This window comes from Mastomys coucha, unplaced genomic scaffold, assembly GCF_008632895.1.
Source record: "Mastomys coucha isolate ucsf_1 unplaced genomic scaffold, UCSF_Mcou_1 pScaffold21, whole genome shotgun sequence".
NCBI lineage: Eukaryota > Metazoa > Chordata > Mammalia > Rodentia > Muridae > Mastomys > Mastomys coucha.
In genome coordinates, this window is record NW_022196904.1 from 76,322,649 (window position 1) to 76,342,214 (window position 19,566).

General features: G+C 37.7%; 1 protein-coding gene across 9 annotated transcripts in view; it reads left to right on the plus strand.

Annotated features, from left to right (window-relative positions):
• Window positions 1–19,566, plus strand: part of Nox4 (NADPH oxidase 4) — a 178,832-nt gene that overhangs the window by 155,174 nt on the left and 4,092 nt on the right. For 7 of the 9 annotated variants that reach the window (XM_031387254.1, XM_031387255.1, XM_031387253.1 and 4 more), the window contains 2 exons: window positions 8,687–8,755; window positions 11,786–11,886. In XM_031387254.1, the coding sequence (XP_031243114.1) occupies window positions 8,687–8,755; window positions 11,786–11,886 (170 nt within the window). The remainder of the gene's footprint in view (window positions 1–8,686; window positions 8,756–11,785; window positions 11,887–19,566) is intronic. The other 2 variants (XM_031387258.1, XM_031387257.1) reach the window with 2 other exon arrangements.

The window sequence follows — 19,566 nt, forward strand, 5'->3', positions numbered from 1 at the left end:
AATAAATTTCCCTCATATTCTTGTTTTAATGCTTTTTGTAGTCAGCAGGTCCCTTGATCCACTGTAAAGTTAAAAATCAGAAAGGTTCTTGAATGAGTTCACTAGGAAAGTAAAATCTGTTATTACTTTTCCTACCAAGTCTATGTCACTAGAATTAATGTAAGTTCTAGCATAATTATTTATTAATTTCTCCAAATTATTTTAAAGCTTATTGCTACATCTTAAATGTTACTTTACTGTGAGTGAGAATAGAATAAACTCATTATCTCTATTAATATGAGAATTCCTGGGCTCACTGTATCTGATTTACTTTTCAGTTCCTTAATATTGGCTACTTTGTATCTGTACCCAGTGCTTCAGTGGTTGTTCACATCCTTCCTTAAAACAATTTTTCTTCATGAGGGTAAACGTGTTATCATCCAGAAAATATCATTAACTGTCTCTTGAGAATTAGGATCTGTCTTAGGATATAATGATATAGTAGGTAACAAAATAAAACCATGATTTTTATCTCTCTTGTATTCCTAGTAACATAGATAACTAAACCACTATATATGCAGCATGTATGATTCTGAGATCTCAACTTGGGCCAAAATGAAAAGGAAAGTGGAAGTATATCAATGCGGCCAACAGGCTATGTTTTCTTAAGGAGTATGTTCAGGAGTATCCACCGATCCATGTGTTGTTGGGATAATCTTGAGTTGAGATAGTCAAATCTCTTGGGAGCAAATTCAATAGAGGGTACCTAACTCTCCAAGTTCTCTGACTCAGTCATATGCTTAGTGCAGTGGTAGAAGAGGAGGAAGGACTATAGCATAAGAAAAAGTGAGATGCAACTGAAGAGTGGTGTGCATGTATGAGCATGTGTGTTGCATGCATGCATGTGTGTAGTGTTCTTAGCAAGGTAGACTGCAGAAAGCTAGTAGACTTTATATTAGAAAAAAGAGATATTCATTTATACCTAGTATTATTGAAGATGTGGATTGAATAAAGATGGTTCTAGAAGAATTATTTACAGTATTCCAAATATTCAAACACCTCACATATACCTGATTGGAAAAGAGTACTGTGTATTTATATAACAAAATTATTAAATATGAAGAAGAAAATTCTGACATGTTAAAACTTGAGTGGACCTTAGAAATACTACGATAATTAAAGTAATATGTCAGCCAATTATGAAGGGACAAATGCATTATAGTACCATTTACATAAGATACTTGGAATAGTTCACTTTGTAGTTAATTAATGTAGAATAACAGTTTCTAGGTGAAAGAGGGAAAGGAAAGTTGTACTTCCACTTTATCTAGACCACATCTTTGCAGGTGTACTTCCTGTCTCACATAGCCTCTTTTTTTATTCTAGGAAAATACATAGTGAATGAGTAGAAAGCCAGATGGCATGTCTACTTTTTTATGCTTTGGATTTATTTTCTATCATGAATATCCTATATCCCTATTGTCTCTTTTTTTTAGTTTAATCATCCACAATTTTATTCCAATAAAAATCATTCTATTTGATAGCCATCTTTGAGTTATTTTTCTCATGATTTTTAACATTCATTCATGGTGCTGTGACCATCAATGGCTCAATTCCTTTCGTTATTGACAGCTTTCCATTGTATGAATAAACCATTTTATCCCAGGTTCTGCAATCATTACAACATTTGCTGATTTATGGCATTTCATGTCTATATCTAATTATTTTTTAATTATATGTAGTATAGTAATAGTAATCATGACTTTACTAATTAAAAAGTCACTTTCATTTTTTTTCATTTTTATATTTTTATTGGTATTTCATTGAATTTATAAACAGCTGTTGGAATATAGTCCTTTTTACAATAATAATTCTGCCAAATATGAGCATGAAATATTTTTCCCATTTTTAGTGTTCTTTTAAAATTAGATGTTTTCTTTATTTACATATCATACAATATCTCCTTTCCCAGGTTCCACTCCAAAAGAAATTAAAATAAAATAAAATAAAATAAAAAAAAACAAAAACAAACCCCTATTCTTTCTCCCCTCCCCCTGCTCACCACTCCACCCTCTCCTGCTTACTAATCCTGGCATTTCCCTACACTAGGGCATAGAACCTTCACAGGGCCAAGGGCCTCTACTCCCATTGATGACCAACTTGTTCATCCTCTGCTATACATATGCTGCTGGAGCCATTAGTCCCACCATATGTACTCTTTGGTTGGTGGTTTAGTCCCTGGGAGCTCTGACGGTACTAATTAGTTTATAGGATTGTTCCTCCTAAGGAGCTATAAGCCCTTTCAGCTCCTTGGGGCCTTTCTCTAGCTCCTTCATTGGGGACCCTGTACTCAGTCGAATGGATGTTTGTGAGCCTCTACTTCTGTATTAGTTGGGTACTGTCAGAGCCTCTCTGGAGACAGCTATATCAGGCTCCTGTCATCCAGCACTTGCTGGCATCCACAATGGTATCTGGATTTGATGATTGAAAATGGGAAGGATTCCCATGTGCAGCAGTCTCTGAACTGTCCTTCCTTTAGACTCTGCTCCATAGTTAGCCTCTACAACTCCTCCCGTGGGTATTTTGTTCCTCCTTTTAAGAAGGAATGAAGAATCCACACTCTGGTCTTCCTTTTTTTTGTGTTTCGTGGTTTGTAGATTGTGCTTTGTGTATTCCAATCTTCTGGGCTAATATCCACTTATCAGAGAATGCATACCATGTGTGTTCTTTTGTGATTGGGTTATCTCACTCAAGATGATATTCTCCAGATCCATCCATTTCCACAAGAATATCTTAAATTCATTGTTTTTTGTTGGCAGCCAGCGCCAACATAAATGAAATAAAGGGTTCTTCTGGTAATAGGAGTAAGAAATAGATAGGAAGAGATTGAAAGAGATAAGAAGAGGTAGGCTAGCCATACTGTACCGTACCCACGTGGGAAAAGTAAAACATTAGACGACACGAGGTCTGGTCACTCAGTCATGTTGAATTTAATAATAATTCCTTTGTTCCCGCAACAGGTAAAATACCTGGGGCAAAACCCTTCCCCCAAACTACGTCAGTGTAACAGTCCAATCAGTTACTTCCCTCTTCCTTAATGGGGGTGGAGCTTCTGAATGTAGCCAGTTCCGTTCAACAGTGGGCAGCGCTGCGTTTATTGTCCGGGCTTTGGGGAGGGGGTCTACAGTTTTTAATAGCTGAGTAGTACTCCATTGTGTAGATGTACCACAATTTCTGTATCCATTCCTCTGTTGAGGGACATCTGGGTTGTTTCTAGTTTCTAGCTATATTATAAATAAGGCTGCTACGAACATAGTGGAGCATGTATCCTTATTACATGTTGGAGCATCTTCTGGGTATATGCCCAGGAGTGGTATAGCTGGGTCCTCTGGTAGTACTATGTCCAATTTCCAGAGGAACCACCAAACTGTTTTCCAGAGTGGTTCTACCAGCTTGCAATCCCACCATCAATGAAGGAGTGTTCCTCTTTCTCCACAACCTCTCCAGCATCTGCTGTCACCTGTGCTTTTGATCTTAGCCATTCTGATTGGTGTGAAGTGAAATCTCAGGGTTTTTTTAATTTGCATTTCCCTGATGAGTGAGGATTTTGAACATATCTTTAGGTGCTTCTCGGTCATTCTAGTTTCCTCAGTTGAGAATTCTTTGTTTAGCTCTGTTCTCCATTTTTCAATAGGGTTTATATAACATGGTATTTTACTTAGAGAGTGTCATTCAAGAATACATTATATGTTTATCATGTTTATCCTTTTCTCCTCTCCTTAACTCCACGTGGATCTACCTCCCACATTGTTACTTTGGAGACATTAACAAATGTCTGCGCACCTTAGATTGGGAACTGATTACAGACTAAATTAAGGTTACTACTAAAATATAACTTGGTAAACCAATTAGTTTTATTGGTTTTTTTCACAGCAGTATGAGTGAGAGTTTACTCACCACATCACCTGCTGTGGATGATGACTTCCACACCTACAAACCTCTAAACTCAGATCTTACTGCACAACTTGCAAAGTACTTAACAGGATGAAGAATGTATTTTGTAGGAATTTTCAGTTGGTATAAGCTTCATCCATGAGCATGGGAGATGTTTACATCTTCTGAAATCTTCAATTTCCTTCTTCAGAGACATGAAGTTCTTGTCATACAGATCTTTTACTTGCTTGGAGTCTCTCCAAAGTATTTTATATTATTTGTGACTATTGTGAAGGATGTTGTTTCCCTAATTTCTTTCTCAGCCTGTTTATCCTTTGTGTGGAGAAAGGCCACTGATTGGCTTGAGTTAATTTTATATCCAGCTACTTTGCTGAAGTTGTTTATCTCATTTAGGAGCTCTTTGGTGGAATTTTTGGGGTCACCTAAGTATACTATCATATCATCACCAAATAGTGATAATTTGACTTCTTCCTTTCCATTTTGTATCCCTTTGATCTCCTTTTGTTGTCTAATTGCTCTGGCTAGGACTTTCAGTACAATATGAAAAGGTAGAAAGAAAGTATGCAGCCTTGTCTTGTCCCTAATTTTAGTGGGATTGTTTCAAGGTTCTCTGTATTCAGTTTGATGTTGGCTACTGGTTTGCTGCATATTGCTTTTACTATGTTTAAGTTTGGGCCTTGAATTCCTGATCTTTCCAAGACTTTTATCATGAAGGGATGTTGGATTTTGTCAAATGCTTTCTCAGCATCTAATGAGATGATCATATGTTTTTTTCCTTTGAGTTTGCTTATATAGTGAATTATATTGATAGATTTCTGTATATAGAACCATCCCTGCCTTCCTGGGATGAAGCCTACTTGATCATGATGGATGATCGTTTTGATGTTCTTGGGTTCGGTTTGCAAGATTTTTACTATTTTTGTATAGATATTCATAAGGGAAATTGGTCTGAAGTTTTCTTTCTTTGTTAGGTTTTTGTGTGGTTTAAGTATCAGAGTAATTGTGCCTTCATAGAACAAATTGACTAGAGTCCTTCTGTTTCTATTTTGTGGAATAGTTGAGGAGTATTGGTGCTAGGTCTTCTTTGAAAGTCTGATAAAACTCTGCACTAAACCCATCTGGTCCTGGGCTTTTCTTGGTTGGGAGACTATTCATGACTGTTTCTATTTCATTAGCAGATATGGGACTCTTTAGTTCATTTATCTGATCTTGATTTAACTTTGGTACCTGGTATCTGTGTAGAAAAATTTCCATTTCATCCATGTTTTCCAGTTTTGTTAAGTATAGGCTTTTGTAGTAGGATCTCATGATTTTTTTGGATTAACTCGGTGTCTGTTGTTATGTCTCCCTTATCATTTCTGATCTTGATAATGAGGATAGTGTCTCTGAGCCCTCTAGTTATTCTGGCTAAGGGTTTATCTATTTTGTTGATTTTCTCAAAAAACCAGCTCCTGGTTTGGTTGATTCTTTATATAGTCCTTTTTGTTTCTATTTGGTTGATTTCAGCCCTGAGTTTGATTATTCCCTGCCATCGACTCATCTTGGCTGAATTTGCTTCTTTTTGTCTAGGACTTTCAGATATGCTGTTGAATTGCTGGTATATGCTCTCTCCAATTTCTTTTTGAAGGCACTTAAGCTATGAGTTTTCCTCTTAGAATTGCTTTCACTGTTTCCCATAAGTTTTGGTTATTGTGGCTTCATTTTTATTAAACTCTAGAAAGTCTTTAATTTCTTTATTTCTTCCTTGACCAAGTTATCATTGAGTAGAGTGTTGTTAAGCTTCCACATGTGTGGGAGCATTCTATTGTTTATTTTTTTATTGAGAAGCAGCCTTAGTCTATGGTGATCTGATAGGATGCAAGGAATTATTTCAACATTCTTGTATCTGTTGAGGCCTGGTCTGTGACCAATTATATGGTCAATTTTGGAGAAGATACCATGAGGTGCTGAGAAGAAGGTATATCCTTTTGTTTTAGGATTAAAAATTCTATAGATATCTGTTAAATCCATCCATTTCATAACTTTTGTTAATCTCACTGAATCTTTGTTTAGTTTCTGTTTCCATGATTTGTCCATTGCAGAGAGTGGGGTGTTGAAATCTCCCACTATTATTGTGTGTGGTGCAATGTGTGCTTTGAGCTTTAGTAAAGTTTCTTTTATGAATGTAGATGTCCTTGCATTTAGAGCATAGAGGTTCAGAATTGAGAGTTCATTTTTGTTTGTTTGTTTGTTTGTTTTGTTTTGTTTTGTTTTGTTGTTTTTTGAGACAGGGTTTCTCTGTGTAGCTCTGGCTGTCCTGAAACTCACTCTGTACACCAGGCTAGCCTTGAACTCAGAAATCCACCTGCCTCTGCCTCCCAAGTGCTGGGATTAAAGGTGTGCGGCACCACCGCCAGGCTGAGAGTTCATTTTGATAGATCATATCTTTGATGAATATGAAGTGTCCCTCCTTATCTTTTTTGATCATTTTAGGGTGAAAGTCGATTTTATTTGATATTAGAATGGCTACTCCAGATTTTTTCTTGGGACCATTTGCTTGGAAATTGTTTTCCATCCTTTTATTCTGAGGTAGTGTCTGTCTTTGTCACTGAGGTAGGTTTCTTGTATGCAACAAAATGTTGGGTCCTGTTTACATACCAAGACATAGTCTGATAGTCTATGTCTTTTTATTGGGGAACTGAGTCCATTGATATTAATAGATGTTATGGAAAGGTAATTGTTGCTTCCTGTTATTTTTGTTGTTAGAGTTGCAATTCTGTTCATGTGGCTATCTTCTTTTAGTTTTGTTGGAAGATTGCTTTTACCTTTTTCTAGGATGTACTTTTCCTCCTTGTGTTGAAGTTTTCTATTTATTACCCTTTGAAGGGCTGGATTTGTGAAAATATATTGTGTAAGTTTGGTTTTGTCATGGAATACTTTTTCTCAGTCTATGGTAATTGAGAGTTTTGCTAGGTATAGTAGCCTGGGCTGGCATTTGTGTTCTCTTAGGGTCTTTGTGATATCAACCCAGGATCTTCTAGCTTTCATATTCACTGGCGAGAAGTCTGGTGTAATTCTGATAAGTCTGCCTTTATATGTTACTTGACCTTTTTCTGTCACTGCTTTTAATAGTCTTCCTTTGTTTTGTGCATTTGGTGTTTTGACTGTTATGTTGCAGGAGGAATTTCTTTTCTGGTCCAGTCTATTTGGAGTTCTATAGGCTTCTTTTATGTTCATTAGTACCACTTTCTTTAGGTTAGGGAAGTTTCTTTCTATAATTCTGTTGAAAATATTTACTGGCCCTTTAAGTTGGATGTCTTCACTCTCTTCTCTACCTATTATCATTAGGTTTGGTCTTTTCATTGTGTCCTGGATTTCCTGGATGTTTTGGGTTATGAACTTTTTGCATTTTGTGTTTTCTTTGACTGTTGTGCCAATGTTTTCTATGGTATCTTCTGCACCGAGATTCTCTCTTCTACCTCTTATATTTTGTTGGTGATACTTGCATCTATGGTTCCCGACTTCTTTCCTAGGATTTCTATCTCCAGAGATGTCTCTCTTGGTGATTTCTTAACTGTTTCTACTTCCATTTTTAGGTCCTGTATGGTTTTGTTCAATTCCTTCACCTGTGTGGTTGTGCTTTCCTGTAATTCTTTTAGGGATTTTTGTGTTTCTTCTTTAAGGATTTGAACCTGTTTATCTGTGTTTTCTTGTATTTCTTTAAGGGAGTTATTCATGCCCTTCTTAAATTCCTCTGTCACCATTGTGAGATATGAATTTAGATCCAAATCTTGCTTTTCTGGTGTTTTTGGATATCCAGGACTTGCTGTAGTGGGAGTACTAGGTTCTGATGAAGCCAAGTAGTCTCAGTTTCTGTTGGTAAGATTCTTGTGTTTGCCTTTTGCCATCTGTTGATCTCTGGTGTTAGATATTCTTGCTGTCTCTGGCTGGAGCTTGTTCCTTCTATAGGTCTGTAAGCCTGTGTCAGCACTTCTGGGAAATCACCTCTCCTCTGGTAAGACTGTTTTGCAGAGAGCTGCGGATCAGTCCTCCCTCCTGAGTCCTGGGATCAGAACAAACCAGAACAAAGGCTGGAGACAGGCTCTCTGCTTTTGGGAGGAGTGCAGAGAGGATTGTGGGTCTGCTGTCCCTCCTAGGTGTAGAGGGAAGTAGAAAGGATTCATAGCTGGCTGCCCTGCCACTTTTGAGGCCTGTGCCTCCTGGCTGGACCCACCTTAAAAAGTTAAGGAAGAGAAAATGACAATCTCACCTGACTCCCTAGGTTGGAGCACTCCCTGGAGGCAAGCTTTCTGCTTGAGGGAAGAGGCGGAGAGGGCTGTGGATCCACAGTCCCTCCTAGGTGTCCTATTGTCTCTTTTTTAAAGGAAAATTATGTTTATTGATGAGTGAAGCCATGGGTTAAAATTTAAGCATCTTAGCAAATAAAATAGAGGTTGTTTATAAGAACCTGAAAGGAATAATACATTGCTTAGCATGATTTTATATGTATCTTTAGTTGTAAATGATTGTGTTATATCTTCAAAACCATCATCACTAAATTTCACCAGAGCAAATTATGTTGAGAGAACTTCTCTATCATCTGTATGTCTATTTATTAATCACCTATCATCTCTCTGCCTACTTTATTTTACTATAAATATTTACTGTGATAAGCCAAATTATCTACTGCACTATAGAATCCCATATGCTAGGTACAAACTCTGAATATTTAGAAAGAATTTAAATGAGGCTTTTCATTTTTATGTTCTCTCAGTTTTGGCAAGAAAACAGACCTGACTTTGTGAACATCCAGCTGTACCTCAGTCAAACAGATGGGATACAGGTATGTGGCTGGATGTTATTGTTAATTAAATGAGCGTCTTGATAATAGATGATTTACTGTAAGAGCCTTGCTGGAAGAAAACCTTTGCATGGGGTTTTTGCAGAAGTGTCTAGAGGAAAGCCTCAATTGGGATCCATCCAGGAAACTCATAGCTTGTCCTTGAAGTCAACTCTCTTGTTTCTTTCAGTTCTCCTCACAGTATGCTGAAACAAACCTTTTGATTCCATCTTTCTTCTCTGGGTTTGTTTCAAGTTCCTTGTCACTAGGGAGACATCAAGTAATAAATGAACAACCTTGTGATCTTTTTTTCCATAGAGGAAAAGTTTTCTGTGATGAGAAAAGATAAAGTCATACACAGTTAAACATATTCCATCCCAGAGGAATCTAACATAGAAACAGTAAGAGCCATCGTGCTTTGTTTACTATAAGAGAGACTATGCTGAAAATTTCCCATACATCATTTGGTGTGATCTAAACTAATTTGAGCAGTGCATGCTATTACACTCTATATTATAATGTCAGCCAAACTAACATTTAGAAATATTAAGTAGTTGCATAATGTGATGAATCTTTGGACAAATGATTTCCATATTTAAAAAAAAACTGTGTGCGTCTATGTGCACACAGTGCATGTGTGCACTTCCTACAGAGCTTAGAGTAAAATCTTGAATGTTATCCTTAAGTTCCTTGCCTCCTTGGAGATAAAGTCTTTATCCAAATACCCACCAATTACGCCAGAATGCCTAGCCAGTGAGCCCCAAAGACCCACCATCTCACTTTATTACTGTCACTACAAGTTCACACTACCATATTCACCATTTTTGTGTGGCTTCCAGGGATTGTGCTCAAGTCCTCAAACTTACAAGGCAAGAGTTTCACTGAATAAGCCCCTAGATTTTTTATACTCTTTTTCTTTATCTCTTTTTATTGTTTTTCAGATAAAATATGAATGCTTATCAGTTACCTAAAAACTATCCTAATTGATTTGTGAAGGTTCTAAGTTAATATTGTATTGTTTTTACTTCATTTTACCACAGCCATGAAGCCAGAAAATATAATACTTCTTTCTGATATAATTGTAACTAGGGTATAGATAATATTGATAAATATATTTACATAATAATCTAATAATAAAATAAAAACAGATAAATTATACCTGGTACTGAGTCTGCCTAACTGAACATCAGGCACTTTCTTTCTTATTTCTCTCTGATTGCTCATTGTCTAAGAACCAGTGTTTATTCTTTGCATGGATAAGCCATTACCAGTTACTGTCTGATAGGGAATAGACTTAGATATCCTGTGTCTTGGGAAGTCATGTCTAGAGTTATTCCCCCCAATTTGTGATGAAAATTTGTGTTAATTTACTCATAATGAGCCTAATATGACAAATGTACTTAGGTAGAAACATATGTCAATGACATTTAATTTTAATCCCACTTAATAGTTTTTGATAAACTGGAGTGTGTTCTTCATCTTACATTGAATTTATTTAAATATGAAGCAAATAATTAAAATCAAGGTAAGTCAGCAATTTGTGAAAATGACATTCAAGAGAATAATGAATTTTATTTTATTCTATTTTATTTATTCATCCTTTTCAAAATATGCAAAATGGTACAACATACCATATAACCAGAATATTATCCTTTTTAATTAATTTATTTTTTACACTCCATATTCCATTGCCCGCCCTCCCATCCGTCCTCTGACTGCTCCACATCTCACACCTCCTTTCCCCTAACCCCCCTCATCTCAACACGGATGCCCCACCCCACCCCAACTGACCTCCAAACTCCCTGGGGCCTCCAATCTCTTGAGTTTGGAGGTCAGGTGGGGTGGGGGTTATATAGTTACAATTATATCAGAAAGAAGTATTATACATGCATCATCTCTGAATGAACACAGACCCAGAAATCCTTTACTCTATGTGTTTTGGGGGCCTCATATCAGCTGGTGTATGCTGTCTGTTTGGTGGTCCAGTGTTTGAGAGATCTCAGGGGTGCAGATTAATTGAGATTGCTGGTACTCCTACAGGATCACTCTTATCCTCAGCTTCTTTCAGCCTTCCCTAATTCAACAAGGGTCGTCGGCTGCTTCTGTCCATTGGTGGGGTGCAAATATCTACATCTGACTCTTTTAGCTGCTTGTTGGTCTTTCAGAAGGCAGTCATGTTAGGTCCCTTTTTGTGAGCACTCCATGGCCTCAGTAATAGTGTCAGGCCTTGGGACCTCTCCTTGAGCTGGTTCCCACTTTGAGCCTATCACTGGACCTTCTTTTCCTCCGGCTCCTCTCCATTTCCATCTCTGTAATTCTTTCAGAGGAGAATAATTATGGGTCAGAGACATGACTGTGGAATGGCAACCCCATCCTTCACTTGACTGTCTTCCTGCTGGAGGTGGACTCTATAAGTTCTCTCTCCCTACTGTAGGGCATTCCATCTAAGGTCCCTCCCTTTGATTCTTGAGACTCTTTTACCTCCCTGGTCTCTGGTGCGTTCTTGAGGGTCCACCCAATCTCCTATTTCCTGAGGTTGCCTGTTTCTATTCTTTCTGTTGGCCCTCAGGGCTTCAGTCCTTTTCCCTCACCCAATACCAGATCGGTTTCCTCTTCCTCCCTGCCCCCACTCCACTGTTCCCATGTTCCCACTGTTCTCAGTGGGGCTGAGGTCTCCTCACTTAGGCACTTCAGCTTGTTGACCTTTTTGAGTTCTGTGGAGACTGTATCTTGGGTATTCTGTACTTTTTTTTTAATTTTGGGCTAATTATCACTTATTAGTGAGTACATACCATGCATGTCCTCTTGGTCTGAGTTACCTCACTCAGGGTGATATTTTCTAGTACTGATTTTTAATGGAAAAGAAAATGAAAGTGAGACTTTGCAGTTGTATTTCTTTGAATTCTGATTTGCTCTTTATAAATTTGGAAGAAGCAATTGGAAGAAGGTCATAGCTCATATGAACTCAGGTGAGAGGAATGTGTTGTATATCCAAAGTTGCATTTTATAAGATGTATACTTCCTTTTTGACAGAAGATAATTGGAGAAAAATATCATACCCTGAATTCGAGACTTTTTATTGGGCGTCCTCGATGGAAGCTTTTATTTGATGAAATAGCAAAATGTAACAGAGGGTAAGTAATGTACCTCACAAAGTTAACATATGGCTGAAGATCAAATTAAAATATTCCTGGGTCACCTTGTGAAATGTTTAAAGATGAACTGTAAATATGTTTATCACAGAGTTATTTGAACACTAAGTTTCAATCAAAAGATGAAGTAAAATAGTTACCACTCTAATAAAAGGCCTGGAAGATGGAATAGTTAAAAAATGATTTAGACATAGTTAAGTGTTTGTGATTCAGACTTACCTACCCACTTTTAAAACTGTGTACTTGCTTTAATACCTATATTTTTCCTTATTTATTTATCTATGTATTTATTAGGGGGTGAAGGGCTGGGAGTCAAGACAGGATTTCTCGGTGTAGCCCCGGCTGTCCTGGAACTCTTTCTGTAGACCAAGCTGCCCTCAAACACTGAGATCCATCTGCCTTCCAAATGCTGGGATTAAAGGCATATACTACCACCACCAGGATTAACATGGATATTTATCTTCATGATATATACCAGACAATCAGCATAAAAGATTTTCAGCATCAATTTGGTTAAATAAGAGAAAGTCACCAATGTGTCTAGCAATAGTCACATTTATAAATTAATTTTTGTACTTTATTATTATATTGAAAAATTTTAACTGTTTTTTTTTAACATTAGCTTTCTAAGCCAGGAATATTTCCAAAATGTATTTTTTTTCCTTCTAAGAATGATGGTTCTATCAAGACTATAGGCATATTGAATGTGTCAAAGATCTGAAGAAGTAACAGTGGAAGAAAGGGCATTTACATTATGATGGAGACACACCAGGCCATTTGTCATCACTCAACTTATCATAGTGAAGAGCAGCAATTATAAAATGCCTACAAGAAATTGGAAAACTGTGTGAACATAAAGATCTATTTTTTTTTACTGATTATTTTATCAATTTACATTTCAAATGTTGCTCCCTTGCCATTTTCCCCTCCGCAAATTACCCATACCATGCCCCTTTTCCTTTGCCTCTATGAGGGTGCTCCCCCACCCACCTACCCATTCCTACTTCACTGCTCTATTATCCCCTTATGCTGGGTATGGAGCCTCCACAGGACCAACGCCCTCCTCTCCCTTGATGCCAAATAAGGCAGTCCTTTGCTAAATATGTAGCTGGAGCCATGGGTCCCTCCATGTATACTCTTTTGATGGTGGTTTAGTCCCTGGGAGCTTGGGGGGGGGGGTCAGTTTAGTTGATATTGTTGTTCTTCTTATGGGGTTGCAATACTCTTCAGCACCTTCAGTTCTTCCACTATATCTCCCATTGGGGTCCCCATGCTCAGTCTGATGGTTGGCTGGCTGTGAGTATCTGCATCTGTCTTAGGTACTGGCAGAGCCTCTCAGGGGACAGCTATACCAGGCTCCTATCAGCCAGGACATTTTAGCATCAGCAATAGTGTCTGGGTTTGGTGTCTGCAGATGAGATAGATCCCAAGGTGGGGCAGGCTCTGGATGGCCTGTTCTTCAGTATCTGCTGCATATTTTATCCCTGCATTTCCTTTAGATAAGAACAATTCTGAGTAAATTTTTTGAGAATTGTGGCTCCATCCCTTAACTGGAGGCCATTACTCTACAGGTTCTATCTACCCCTTGTTGGGTATTTCAGCTAATGTCATCCCTGTTGGTCCTGGGAACCTCTTGCTTCCCTAGCATCTGGGACTTTCTGGTGGCTACCCCCAGTTCTCCATCCCCCACTGCTACATACTTCTGTTCAATTTTCTGACCACTTGTACTTCTCTCCTGTTTCTCCCCATACCTGATCCTGCCCCCCTTTTTTATTAATTGGAGATGGCTTCTATTTAGGGATGGGAACATGTGTCCACTTCTTTCAACTCTATGACACCAACTGGTACAGACCCATACAAATCCTGCATATGAGGCCACAGACTCCAAGAGCTCATATATACATCAGTTGTGCTGTGTTTAAAAGGCTTGCTTTCCTTGATGTCCACCATCCTTACTGGTTTTTACACTCTGTCTGCATCCTCTTTCTCAGGGTTTCCTGAACCATGGTGGGAGGGATTCTATGGAAACATCCCATTTAGGACTGAGTTCCAGAGTCTGTCACTCTCTGAATATTCTTTGACTTTGGTCTCTGTATTTGTTCTAATATGCTGTAGGAAGAAGCTTCTCTGATGATACTGAGCAAGCCTGTGATCTGTGAATATAACAGAATGTCATTGGAATCCATTATATTGACACATCTCTTTAGCAGATTAGTAGTATTTGGTTTTACCCTATGTCCCTGGACTATCACACAGGTTCCCAGAGAGTATCAGCTATGGGTTTCATCTCACGGAGTAGACTTTAAGTCAAATCAGGCATTGCTTGGTTACTGCCACAGGCTTTGTAGCACAATTGCTCTAACTTGACTTGCAAGGAGATCACCACTGTACATAAGTTTGTAGCTGGTGTGGTGTTTATATTTCTCTTTTGGCAACATGCAACATACCTCTGATACGAAGAAAAAACTAGCCCTTAGTAGTGAAGGTGCTAGGGAGGCACCAGATCGACTTCATTGTGTTTAATAGGTTGTATAGGTTGAGCAATTGGGTCTTACCATCAGTTTGTGAAGATCAACCTTTAGTCCTGCCAACAGCCTGGATTGATTGGGCTTTCCCATGGGATCCCTTTGAACAACAACTCTATTAAATATAGCTCCATCCTGCTACTGGAAGCTTCATTTGGTGACAAGAAAAGTCCAAGTGTGGTTCTGTCTCCCGTATGACTTTGTGATCTTATATAGATGACCTTTATGTATGTATGTATCTTAGAAAGCTTCTACTATATTGTTTCCACACTACCACTCAACTGCTCCTTAATTTTACCTGCCCTTCCATATTTCCTTCCTCATGCTCTTCAACTCTATTCCCTAGCTGAAGATTTTAGAACCTTTATAAGATAGCGGCAAACATGAGAAAGTTAGTTCATATAGGAGCATGTTTAAGATGGGTAAAGCAAGTAGGAAAGACAGATTCTGTCTGTGAATTCACTTGATATTGGAGTGAAAAAAAAAACTTTAGCTTCCACTTTGATTATCAATCTGGATTGTCAATTTGACAGGATTTAGAATCATTATAGAAATAAATCTCTGGACCTTTGTGTGAGAGATTTTATAGAGATGTTTACCTAATGTGGAAAAAGCCACTGTGAAAGTACCACCGTTCCATTTGGCTGCTGTCTCAGAATTAACAAAAAGGAGAACAGAGATGAATAGCCACATCCATTGCTCCCTGATCCTTGACTGTGGCCATGATGGTATTGACCACCTCATGTTCCTACAGTTATGCCTTTCCTACCAGAATGCACTATATCCACAATAAAAAAAAAAACAAAGACTCTGTTGAAAAATAATATCCACGTCTTAAAACTTACTGAGTTCAGTTTCCTTGCCCAGGGTATGGTTTATCTGGTGTATACATTTGAAATGATTTTTATTTGACTATTATTGACTAGCTGAATCATAAATACCAGATGGCAATAGTTTTAATTACTTACTGGTAATGTTAAAGATTTTAGTATACTTATAGCCTTCCTGGTTAATTTCTCAATATGTTGAAATCAACTATAGCTTTGGGTCTAAGGGTCCTTGAAATGATATATATATATTTATCTCAAGTTCATTAAAACTTTATGTTTATCTTGAATTTAGTATAGATATGATTGGGTTTAAGCATATCAGTTAATCCTACCACATTCATGTGTTCATCATTTTGTCAACTACTGTATTTCTTTGGATTGATTATTTTTCTCCAGTATTGATGTATTTGTCATGTCTTTGTGTATTATTCTTTTCTGAAATAAGAGCTTAAAACAGTTGGTTTCCAACCTTTTTCTTTGAGCATAAGTGGGTAACTAAACATCCAAGCTCTTGAGTCCATTCCCAAGTCCCCAGTATTGAAGTTCTTCAATTTGTAAAGCTGAATTCTGTAAAGGTTGTATGGGGATTGTAATAGAGTCAAAATTGGAGGAATTTTGTTCTAGAAAACACTACAGTTTGTCATGTTTTTTATTAATTATTTTATTTATTTATGTCCCAAATGTTCCCCTCTCATGGTTCCTCTTCCAAGAATTCTTCACCCTATCCCCTTCACCTCTAAGAGTGTGCTAACTGCCACCTGGATAGCTCACTTCCCTAGGACATCAAGTATTTACAGGATTAAGTGCATGCTCTCCCACTGAGGCCAGACAAGATAAGTCCTCTGTTACATATTTGCCAGGGACCTAGCACCAGCCCATGCGTGGTCTTTGGTTGGTAGCTTAGTCTCTGGGAGATCCCAGGGGTCAGGTTAGTTAACACTGTTGGTATTCCTATGGGGATGTAATCCCCTTCAGAACCTTCAATCCTTCAATCCTTCCCCTAACTCTTCTATATGTATGGGTCCTCAACCTCAGTCCAATGGTTGGTTGTAGCATCTATCTCAGTCAGCTGCTGGTAGAGCCTCTCAGAGGACAGTCATGTTAGGATCTTTCTCCAAGCACAACACAGCATCAGTAATTGTTTCAGAGACTGGTGCTTGCCCATGGGATGATCCCAAGTTGTGACAATCACTGGACAGCCTGTCCTTCAGTCTCTGCTACAATTTTGTCCCTGCATTTCTTTTAGAGAGGAACAATTCTGGATCAAAAATTTAAAATTTTAAATTTGTGACCCCATCCCTCCACTAAGGGCCTTGTCTATCTTCTGGAGGTATTTGTTTTTTCAGGTTCCCAACTCATCCTCAGTCTTGGGCACTTTGGCTAAGGTCACTCCCATTGAGTCCTAGGAGCCTCTTACATATTCTACTTTAATCCTCTTTTATCCCTCTAAGTACTTGCATCCCCTCTTCATTTATTTTTCTGTTGCTGTCACTTACCTTACCTGGTCTTAAACCTTATTCCTAGTATTTTTTTGTTTGTTTGATTCAACACTCAATAAGGTATTGAAGAGATTAGAAATTATACAAAAACAAACTTTACATTTATCCATATGTTTATGTGGCCTCATCCATCAGAATTTATCATGCACACTGCTAAATCTAATTTAGACGATTCCTATACTGTGGCTTATTTTCTCACCCAACACTGCTGTGTCAAGTTGACAATCACAGCTAACTAGAATGCCATCCAGTAACATTTTGCTTCTTTGTGAAGAAGTTCATATAACATTCCTGGTAATAGTGGTTTTCTGTCAGGAAATTTAGGTTTTGTTAGGATATTTTTGGTTCTGTTTTCATTTTCAAAGACATTCCTGTATAGATACAGCTTATTACACAATAGTTGACATTTTGCTTTGTTGGTACTTTCAGATGTCTGTCACGGTACTACTTCCTGATATGTTTATTTTGAGGCAAATTCCTGTTACCAACTTCACACTTCATCTTCTCTTTATCATGCATAATATATGGATTTTATCCCTTTCTAAGTACCTCTCAAGTTTTCTCTTTGTTGTACCTTTTCAGCATTTTCTTGAAGTTCAGGAGATTCTTGGATTTATGCTTTGGGAGGGTTTTACATCAAATTTGGGAGTTGCATTGTAGAACACTCCTCAGCTTTGTCAAATTCTGTCCTCACTCCCATTGGGATAGCAGTTGCACACATGTTAAAATAGTTGTTGTTATCCACAAGACTGCAGACAATATCTTTTCTCAGTCTTTGTAGAATTTGATTTGGATAGATTCTAATGTTGTGTCTTCCAGTTTATTTCTCTTTTCTCTGTCAATGCCTGTTATTATATTATTAACCTATCTAGTTCAATAGCCACTTAGAAATTATATTAAATCATAGAAATGTAACTATGCCCTTTAAACAAATCTTCCCTTTCTCTTTTAAGGAAACACACTGTCCCCCCATTTTGAAGATGGCTGCCCTCCTTCTGCCCCTTCATATGATTTTGTTTTTCTATTTGCACACAATACTAGCATTCAAATTCCCTCTAGTTATCCTGTTTATTTTATTTGAGCTTTGTTTTTCTATTTGTACACAATACTAGCATTCAGATTCCCTCTAGTTATCCTGTTCATTGTATTTGAGCCCATACTTCCTGTTTGATTTTGACTTAATCATGTTAAGTGTCCTATTTCCAATAATAGTCACATTTTGAAGTTATGACAGCAACGTAAGAGTGGAGGGAAACAAATCAGTTTAAATACTCCTGGGTAGGTACCTTGTTTTATTTTTAGATTTCTGAGGGAGGGTATATGTGTGAGAGAGAGAGAGAAGGAGGCGGTGCATGCTGAGTACATGGTGATCCACTCACCTACACATGCAGTTCTGCCTGCCTGTTTTTAAGGTTTGGCCAATTTTAAATTATTCCCAAGTATATTGGGCTTGCTATACGATGAAGCTCCACTGCTTTGGTTCAGTTTGTTCTTTAAAAGGAAGGCCTGCTTTGTGATTTTGTATTATAGAGTTGGATCAACTTGAAGTCTATAGCTAATTTTAATATCTCCACTAACTACCCTTTACAAATAAGGGGACACTGATAGGAACACTAACTAGGGACCGTGAAGTCTTTGGTTTTAGAAATTCTTCAAAAGAGTTTAACCTGTGGATCTCTTGTAGTCCTTGACCAAATTTATGTGGATTCATTTTTTTTTCTTTTTTCATATGACCCTATTTTTTTCCCGCTAAGGACTTGAGATTTCTCCTTTCCAGAACTTTGGCTCTTCTAGCTGTATATTTGCTCTCTCTTCTTTACTCTGTCACACAATTGATAACTGCTTTCTCCTCTACAAACTTGTTTTTGTTGTTGCTGTTGTTATTGTTTTGTTTGTTTGGTCTCTTTAACCCAGTGATATTTTTGTAGTTTTCCACACTATTCTTTGATATACAAAACAAGGAATACAAGGGAAATCAATGTAGGTTTAGTTTGTTTCCTTGATTTTTTTTCCCTGGGAGATCATAGTATGTGTTCAGTTTCTGCAACACCTGCTTCACATACTTTTGGGATATTTGATAAATAGATAGATAGATAGATAGACAGACAGACAGACAGATAGTAGATGGATGAACATTTTATGCATCTATAAAGTGTATTTTGATTACAGTTTCTTCTGGCTCCTCCTAACTTCTCTCAGATTCCCCTTCCCCTCACTTCCCAACTTCACATCATTTTAAAACAACAACAAAATCCAATTTTTTCTGTCTTAATACAAATGTGTAGGATGGTGACCTACCAGGAGCCATACCCTTAAGAAAAGTGTATCTTCCTCCTTAGCATCCATCGACTGTCAATAACTCCCCAGCTCAGGGTGGTGGCTCTTGAACCCTCTGTCCATGCTGCAATGCTGACTTTCCTGTTCTTGCATATGTCTTGTGCCAACAAACACAGCTGTCATCATGAGTGTAACAGTGCCATGTCCAGAGATCACCACAGTCCTCCGTATACTCTGGTACTTAAAAATCACCCCTTCTTCCATCATAGTCCATCTTCTTATATCTTAGGTAGAAGATATGTTATATAGACACCCCATTTATGGAAATGCACGCCACAGAAACTAGTATTCTGCACTCTGACCAGTTGTAAGTTTCTATATTAACTACCACCTATTTTTTTAATGCCCAGACAGTTTATTTTAAGCACTTAATTAATTTATAAAATATGTTTTAATCAAATTAAGTCTGCTTTTCCTCTTTCCTGAATTTCCCATCCCTACAACCCCCTTTTACTTTCTTTTTTTTTTTTT